This window comes from Pygoscelis adeliae, unplaced genomic scaffold, assembly GCF_000699105.1.
Source record: "Pygoscelis adeliae isolate BGI_AS28 unplaced genomic scaffold, ASM69910v1 Scaffold399, whole genome shotgun sequence".
In the NCBI taxonomy this organism is placed as follows: Eukaryota; Metazoa; Chordata; class Aves; order Sphenisciformes; family Spheniscidae; genus Pygoscelis; species Pygoscelis adeliae.
Genome location: NW_008825609.1, coordinates 1,335,555 through 1,344,324, shown reverse-complemented (window position 1 = coordinate 1,344,324; position 8,770 = coordinate 1,335,555). Strand labels below are relative to the sequence as shown.

The following is an 8,770-nucleotide window of genomic DNA, read 5'->3' as shown; positions in this document are numbered from 1 at the left end:
CCCGCCTTCCCCTCTCTCCCTCTTCCCTTCTGGGCTGAGCATCATGTCTGGTGAAGACCCGTGTCGCTCCTGTGAGGGACTATTCATAGCTCGTGTCATCTAGAGAGAACGCATTGGCTGCCCTGTCCTCTGAGACCCTTGAAGCCCTTCCTCAGAGCACCACTGGGAGGGGTGGTGGGGACCATTTTGGTGTGCTGGTGTGGATTTTGGGGTCTCCCCCCTGCCACAAAAGGCCCTGAGAAACCTCTCACAGCTAGGGCAGTTGGGCTACTTTGGCTGGCAAGTGGGGAAGCCTGTGGTTTTCCTCAGGGCTTCACACCTAGCTGGCTTATCTCCTGCCCGAGTAAGAAAACAAAATAAATGCTGCTGCCAGCAATGATGCTGCCGAGGATCTTGGCAGCCTGCTGGGGAGGGTGGCATTCAGACTGTTCTCAACAGCTGTGTGGGTGCCCTGTGGTAGCAGTGGCAGCTCTAGGCTATGGTATATGAGGTCCTGCTGTCTGGAGCCACCCTGAGGGTCCTGAGATCCCGTGGGTGCTCCTGGTGGCCTGAGATCTCCCTAGAACTAGCAGGAAGGCTGGGAAGGACTGTTAACCCCAAAACCTTATGGGACCGCTGCAAATGGAGCTGCCACATTTCATGGCATGAAAGCACTCTGCAGAGGACCTGCCCTGCCACCTTTCTGGCTGAAAGCCGACGTGGTTGCATTTGGTCTCTTCCATCCTTAAAATACGATTTTTTTTTTTGTTTTCTCCATGCAAAATTGCAGGCCTGCCTGCCAAATGTTGGAAGCTCACCTCGCTCTCGGGTTGGCCATGGGCCCCACCCTCGCGCTAGTGACTGCTTGTCGGGTCTCTGCTGTCCCAAGGCACCCTCTGGGAATGCAGCAAAGCCTTCTCTGGTGCCAGCGGTGTGAACATGGGCATCTCACACCAGTACAGGCCAACTACCCTCTGGCCAGGATGAAATTCTATACGGGGTCCTGGAGAGGCACTCCCAGGCAGGTACCCTATTATAGGATCATCTCTCTGGGGGTGAAGGGTTCCTGGATCCCTTGCACTGGTGGCTGCCAGCTTCTACAACCATTGCTTATATTTTCCTCACTGCACAGACCCTCCACCTCCTTTGCAGATGCACATTAGACGGATTTCCTCTTTCTTTGGGATTTACGTTCCCATCATATCACCGTTTCCCCAGGCTTTCTGCTTTGCAGTGTCTGCAGGGAAGTATCAACCTGCCCCTTTCACCCTCCTTTCATCATCCCAATCGCCACCTCCAATTGCACTGGAGAATTTTGGCTCTTCTAGGGTCCCTAAAATCTCAGCCCCTTCGTATGTGGGGAGCACATACCCCTGCATGAGAGAGGCCATCTGCGTAGGGCTGGTGTCTGACCATGCGGAGGCTCAGCTCTGCAGATGAAGGAAGTCGCCAGTGCTGGCAGAGTTGCTGCCTGGTTTCCCACTATTGTTCCCAGTGGCAAATAAAAGGGGGGTGAACGCCCCTGCTGAGCATTGTAGGAGGGGGGTTAATGTTATCTCGATAAAATCTCACGGCCCCTCTCTGAGCAGCTTGTGCTTCTTTCCTGCCCGTCTCCGTCCCTGCATATTCTCATATCTGTGGTACTTGCGGCTCCGCACCATAACTCTACGCATGGGTAGTTTTCCCCATCCCTCGGACACATGCTGCTCTCCCTCCTGGGCAGCCTCATGCTCTGCCAGTGGGATCAGTGGATAAATCTGAGTGAGAGTGATGTTTCTGTCTGGTCTGTGTGGGAAGTGGGGGGAAGGCTCCTCTACGTTGCTGGCCTGGGACCTGGGTCTTGTTTCTGTCGCAACATTCCTGTGTCACCTTGGCCAGCCATGTAGGACAGGATTTTTCTGACCGAGTTTAGCGTCTGTCTTAGGATTTAGTCTCTTGAGCCCTAGAAGTGTTTGTTTCTCTCCGCTGGCTTAAAATGAGTTCAGATAACTGACCCTGATGGTGGCTATGCAGACAGTGTCTTTGTACTGCCCTTGTCCCTGTAAAGGGACAATGTGAGTTGCTGGAAGAAGAAACCTCTCGTAGCCAGTGGAATGCTCCGATATTTTGAGAGGGGGGCTCTGTGTTGTCCCTAGGATAGCTGCAGGGGAGCAGGGTGATGTGAAGGTGTGTGTGGATGGGACACAGCAGCGTGATGGGGAAACAGACCCAGTGCCAGAAACCACCATCCCCAGCACCTGCTCCTGCTGGCTCCATGCTCAGCCCAGGGAGGTTTCACCAACAGCTTCAGTGACCTCGACAGCAAACAACTATCCCAAGCCTGCTGGGCTTTCTGACCCCCTGCTAATAGGAAACACCTCCGGGGAAGGAGTGCTTATCAGCACTTACCTCTGCTTGCTTCAGGAGGTTTTGGGAAAGGGCAGAAGCTGTCTCCCAGCTGGCTGTGCAGCTGCAGGATGACTGCACTCAGCTGCTCTCTGCAGGGCTTGGGAGCAGGGCTGAGGGACTGCTGGTCTCCTAAGCCTTGGCCTCCTCCTCTCTCTCGCTTTCCCACTGACTTCTGGAGTCTGGCAAAACACCACCAATTTGTTCAACCAAACCTGGGACACTGTCTACTGACTCGTAGCTCTTACCTGGGAAGAAGACAGCAGGGGTGATGCTCCCTCGTGATGCACGAGGACAACATTCCCGTGTCTCAGGGTTAGGGAGGATGGGGCTATTGAACGTGATGTGCATGGCTCCTCAAGCTAAAAGGTTTGGGTCTCGATGGAGCTTGGATGGGAGGTTGCAGAGAGCTCCCACGTATTGCTAGTGCAATCCATGCAGCTGGGGCTGAATCTAGAGTCATGAGAAGGGAAGGAGCTGGGATGTCACTCATGTCACTCCTGCAAAGGACTGTTCATAGCTCGTGTCATCTAGAGGGGATGTGTTGGCTGCCCTGTCCTCGGAGCCCCTTGGAGCCCTTCGTCAGAGCACCGTGGGAAGGGATGGTGGGGACCATTTTGGTGTGCTGGTGTGGATTTTGGGGACTGCCCCCCTGCCACAAAAGGAAGGAGCTGGGATGCTTCTTTTGGCTGAGCTGTTACACACAGAGAAGAAGTGAACACCGTGGTCACACTTCCGTGGCCAGCTGGGAAGATGCTTGTCCTATGTGGTGGCTGGAGTAGCACCCCTAAGGGCTGTGTGTGGTGGCCCCTCCACTGGGACCCACTGAGGAGGCTGGGAATTGGTTAAATCTCCTGAAGTCCCTAATGAGAGGAAGTGTACATAGGGAAGCTATTCGTTTGGATCAAAGTCTCCTGGCTTACTAGCAGTTGGTGGGACCTTGCAGAGGCAGCGGTGCTGTTAATGTGTAAGCCACAAGGAAGTCTAGGGGTGTAAGGTCCTCCACGCGAAGTGTTTCTGAGCTAAACTGCTGGTGGCTCCCTGCCTGGTTACTCTACCCTCTGAGGAAGATGGCTGTAAGGGCTCCTGCTCCTGTCCTCTGTCACCCAGGGTCCCCAGCTCAGCAAGGCTGAGCGAGGGACCGGCAAGCCACAGCCGCCTCTGCTCTCTCCACTTGCATTTCTTGGGCTGCAGGTGATGCTGCCCACCAAACCCTGGGTTGTTCCCCACTGCTTTAACCCTCTTTGTACCTCTGCTGTCATGCTTTCCCTTTCTTCTGCTGAGGACAAGCCTGTTTTCACCTCCTCTCTCTCTGATATCTTTTCTCACTGGCTTTACTCAGCCTGCTCTTCCCTCACTGAGTGAGAAGCCCATGCAAGACCTCCAGCACGGAAGGTTTTTGGCCATGAGAGGAACACCAGCTGAAAGCAGTAGATGTTCTCCTGGCTGGGGCACCTTCTCCAAGCAGCACCCTCTAACTTGCGGTGGCAGGGGAAGAATGGCTGAAGGAGCCCCACAGACTATTTTTCTCTCTGCCTTAGGAAAAATTTGAAATCTTCAACCTGGGTATGAAGACTGGGGACACCCTGAAGGTCAAGGGCAAGATATCTGATGATTCTGATGGGTAAGTACAAAGAAACCACCTTGACTTGCCAGGATTGAAGATGCGCTGCAGAGGGAAGTGGTTTTCCAAGGTCGCCAGGTACAAAAAGCGTGAGCGTAGCTCAGTGTTAGGGGAGCCCCTATGCCGCCACTGTGCAAACTCCCTCTGTTCCCAAGCAGAATGAGGAAACAGGAGGCATTACGCTCCTGCAACGCTGATGGAGGAACTGAGTGCAGAGCCGTGTGTTGGATCTCGGTTCTTCCAAGACCCTGTCCTGCCCATGCAGCTGACCTTCCTCCTGTTCACCCACAGCTTCAGCATCAATCTCGGCTGCAGAGTCTCAGATCTGGCACTTCACTTCAATCCCCGCTTCAATGAGTCTGTCATTGTCTGCAACTCCAGGTGCTCCAATGCCTGGCAGGCAGAGCATCGTGATGACCACTTCTGTTTCTCCAGGGGCTCCACTACCAAGGTGAGGGGTCTGTGCTGGCATGGGGTTGTGGGGGGTGTGTGTGGTGGGGGGAAGCCCCTGGTTAGCAGATTCCCATACCCTAGTCCTCCCAGTCCCATCCAATGCCTCCTGCTCCCTCCCAACAGCCCCTTATCCTCATCCTCTGGGTTTTTGGTCCTGATTGCCATTTCTACTCCTCCTTCAAAACCCCAATGCTTCCTCTGGGAACTTTGCACGAGCCCTGTCTGTCTCAGGGTTTGTAACTGCTTCCTGCCCAGCAGGTGAGTGCACCAGGGGCACATACGAAAGTAAAGGGGGTCTCTAAGAAGCAGGATCTTGCTGCTCCCTACCTTATTTCTCTCCCTAATTCCCTCCTATGCAAACACAGGCTTTAAGGCAACCCAGAGTTTGGAGCAATGTCCAAAAACCTCTCCCTCAGCTCTTCTGTCCTCACTACTCCTGGATCCATGCTGCCAATTTGCCCTCCCTCTCCTCTTGCCAGGGATGCTGTCCTAGTTGCTGCCTCACCCCACCTGATGTCCCAAGACGTTAACAGGGCTGCATTTAGGAGCAGTCCTGTTCCTATTGCTGTGGAGAGGAAGCTTGTTTCCTCAGTCATGGCTGGCTCTTGGGGAAGGGGTGGCGAGGTGACGGCTTTGGGGAATGATCCCTTTAATTTGCAATGATCAGTGATACATTCTTGTCCTGTCTGCTTGTGCGTGTTTATCAGCAAAGTTCCTTTTTCCATGTCCTGGTGAGCTGCTGAGGGCATTGGAGTGTCAGGTTTATTCTGCCCTATTCAGAGCAGATCTAGGCCATGTGGCGTATAAAGACACACTTGGCTTTAACTGCTCTGAGTTTACAATCTGAGTAGCTGAAACAGTCCCAGGAGAGATCCTGTCCCCAGGTTATAGTCTAGATACCAGCTCAGACACTTGATATCAACTGCACATTTCCTGCATCACCCTCAACTCAACCTCCAGCACCTTGCTTAAAGCTGTCAGGACCAGGTCTGACCCTCACATGTGACAGTCAGGACTTTCACCTGACGGTCACCTCCTAATCTCCTCCTTGTCCCCAATCCGTGCCTTTCCTCCCCTCCTTCTCCCAGATCATCATTGAAATGCTGGCAGAGAAATTCCAAGTGAAACTACCAGATGGGCATACAGTGAAGTTCCCCAACCGGCACTGCTACCAGACAATCAGCTACATGAGCATCAGGGGAGGCTTCAGGGTCACCTCCTTCAAGCTGGAATGATGGGCACTGCTTCCTAGCTCTAATAAAAATCCAAGCAGTGGGAGGCTGCTTGCTCCAGCTAATATGGCTTCTGTGAGGTCTCTGGCTCCATGGCCAGGTTTTTCCACCAACAGGAAAGGAGCCCTTGTTGGGTGGAAATAGCTCCCAGATAACGCCAGGTGCTTTTCTGGGTCAGACCAGGATGTGGGGTTGAACGGAGAGTAGGTAGGGCAAAGCAGGCTGTAGGTGGAGTTCAGGAGGAGGAGGACACTATGTGATTGCTCGGGGAATGGTTGTGTAATCTCTTCACAATGCACCATTTCTTCCTGCACCCGAGTTTTTGAGAGGGAGGGAGGGAGGAAGGAAGGGAAAGAAAACTGTTGATGTGAGTGATGTGGCATTTGATGTGGCATTTGGTGCCACAAAAGCACATTATTAAATGATAGGTTTGGGAACCTCAGGGCATGGGTTTGACAGGTTCCTCTTGGCTGCTCTCGCAGCCAGCAGGCAGGAGGAAGGGGTGCCTTGCCCTCCTGCAGGAGCAGTACCATGAGAAGTGGTGGCACGGGTAAGGCAGCACAGGTATGCCCCTGAGCCAGCATCTGACTTTCCCCCTTATCTCACCTCACTTATCTGCTGGCACATTCCAGCCAGGTTACCCATTACTCTGACATTTCCACACCGAACCCTACTCAGCGAAAGTGAGGCAGGGGAAGGCGGTGGGGAGGCAGGACAGGGTTTGGGCTGGGTTACGTGGCTCAGCACCTACCAGTCTGTCCCCCTTACATGGGACCACAGGCAATTAGTGCTGATTATCAGATGCTGCTGCTCTAATTAAAAAGTGTCTCGCCAGCCTTAAGTAAGACCGATGTGTGACAGCAAACATCGGGGCACTTCAGGCTGGGTGGGAGGACAGCAGAGTAGAAGAGCATCTTATGGAGAGCCTGGTCCAAGGCAAGGTGGCAGTGCCCCTGCCCTCCCTCTCCACTTCCTCGCTGCCCAACCCGCAGGACTTGCTGCTGCCTGAGTGCACAGGCAGAGGATGTCTGATGGGCTGGAAGGGCTGTAGCCGAGCCAGCTTTGGGAAGGGTACCGATCTCCTTCAGGCTGCAAATGAATTGTTGCTGGGCTGGAGAGGAAGCTTTGCACCCTCCTGCATGCTACGCGGAGCAGGGTGGATAGGAGGTTGCTTTGTGTGATAGCCATGGTGAGTGGCAAAGTACCAGGCTAGTTAATCCAGGGATCCCAGAGGTGCTGGAAAAGCCTGCTGAGAGTGGAGAGGATGGGATTTTGTGGCTGGGGCAGAGCCAGACACAGCAAGGAAGACAATAAGGTCGCTGCAGCTGAGGGGAGGCACCAGAGGAGAAGTTAGTATCAAAACTGCTTTAATAAGGACAATAATAAGTGCATGGGATACAGAGTGGAGGCAGAAAGGATATTCCACAGATGTGGGTCTTTGGTCTGGAGCTTGTGTTACTGTCTGGGAAGCGGAGGGCAGGGGGAGCTCGTCCTGAGAGTCAGGGTCCCTGCCCCAGAGGGTGCAGGGGTGATAAGGCTGATCCTGCTGGGTGCCAGTGGCCAGAGCTGGGGACTCCTTGAAGCTGCTGCCTGCCCTGGCTTGCTGCTGCTGGCTGGCACGAGGCAGCCACCCAGGGAAGCTAGGAGAGATGGGCTTGCCCGTAACCTCAATGGCATGACTGCGAGAGGCACTCCCATGTACAACACGCGTGCATGCCGGAGCCTCTTTATTCTGCTCTGAAGAGCTCCCTGCCAGAAGCAGCCGGGCGGTGGGTGAGCTGTGTGGGAGCAGAGCCCTGCGGCCACAGCCTGGCATCTCCCCCTGCTGCACACCCCCTCCTGTCCTGGAGAACAAGGGGGGTCCTGTGAGGGTCCCTCTGGTGACCTCAGCCCCCGAGCATCTCGGCTCCACGCTGCAGCACAAAGGTGCTTTTGTGAGGGCCAGTTTGCACGTGGGGCAGCGTGGGGGACAGCTCGTTCCAGGGCGGCCACATCGCCCAGGGCCACTTGGCGAGGGGCATTAGCTGTCCTCCATGCGTACCCCTGGGAAGGGGCATGCTGGAAAGAGGGGCGTGCACGTGGGGAACGAGGAGAAGGGGCAAGGATGGAGAAGAGGTGGCACAGACTGAGTGGCTGCAGAGTGGGAGTCTCCTTGTTCTGAGGTGGGGGGAAGGGAAGGGATTTTTGGGGCCCAAACTGCAGAATTTGGTGACCTGACAACCTCGCCTCTGCCTCCAGCCAGCCAAGAAGTTTCTCCCCTCCCTGCTGCGAGGGGGCAGGGGTTGGAAAAGGAGCAGTCTTAAGTGATGCTCAGCAGCAGGAGGCAAGTGGAAAGACCCCTGCAATTATCTCTGTGTGTGCTCTTACCTCCTGAACGCTGAGCTCACGGCTTTTTCTGGGGGGAGGGGAAAAGGGAAAGCCCAGCTCTGTGGGGTTTGCCTGCCCCTTGAGCCCCCAGCTGACCTCCCCCAGTAGATAGATGTGCTATAGAGGAAGGTCTTGCACCAGCTGGAGCTGGGGAGACCCCCATCCCCTACATGCCAGAGCTATCAGTGGGAATATCTCCAGGAGGCCACCCGTGCCAGCGCAGAGGGTGTTTGGGGGCTTCAGTGGGAGGATGGCGCACGTCCCCAGACATGCTGATGGGGCCAGGCTTAGGGGTGGGAGAGAGGGCGCTGGGGGGAATGGGATGGGGTAGGAAGGGGTTTGGGGTTTCTTTGGCACATGGGAATGTCCCTTTGGCATCTAACAGCAGTGAGGCCGGGGAAGGGCTGCGATGCCCGGCGCTGCGATGCACAGCCCTCACCGGTCCCCCGCAGCAGCCTGACCCAGCCCTGGGGAGCACCCTGGGAGATGGGCTCTCCTCCTGCCTCCCAGTGCCCCCAGCTTGGCAAGGAAGTCACCCACTGGGTCCACTGGCGACGCTGGCGCCTGAGGGTGGGGGACGGGGAGGAGGGTGAAGACCCTGGCACTGGTGCCTCTGGTGGGGGGCCGTGACAGGAGGGATGGCCGTTCACACCTTGACTTCATCGTCCTCCTCCTCCTCGTCGTCGTCCGCGTACTCAAAGGAATTGCTGTGCACCCCCCGGGCACCAGC

General features: G+C 55.4%; 2 protein-coding genes across 2 annotated transcripts in view; one reads left to right on the top strand and one right to left on the bottom strand.

Moving 5' to 3' along the window:
* Nucleotides 1-836: 836 nt before the first annotated feature.
* LGALS2 (lectin, galactoside-binding, soluble, 2) lies at nt 837-5,676 on the top strand. Its single transcript, XM_009332631.1, has 4 exons — nt 837-1,004; nt 3,906-3,988; nt 4,280-4,439; nt 5,530-5,676. The coding sequence occupies exons 1-4, from the start codon at nt 882-884 to the stop codon at nt 5,674-5,676; spliced, it is 513 nt and encodes a 170-aa protein (XP_009330906.1). The 5' UTR covers nt 837-881.
* Nucleotides 5,677-8,572: 2,896 nt separating this feature from the next.
* Nucleotides 8,573-8,770, bottom strand: part of CDC42EP1 (CDC42 effector protein (Rho GTPase binding) 1) — a 6,723-nt gene continuing 6,525 nt past the window's right edge. The window contains exon 4 of the mRNA XM_009332661.1: nt 8,573-8,604. Coding sequence (XP_009330936.1) covers nt 8,573-8,604 — 32 coding nt within the window. The remainder of the gene's footprint in view (nt 8,605-8,770) is intronic.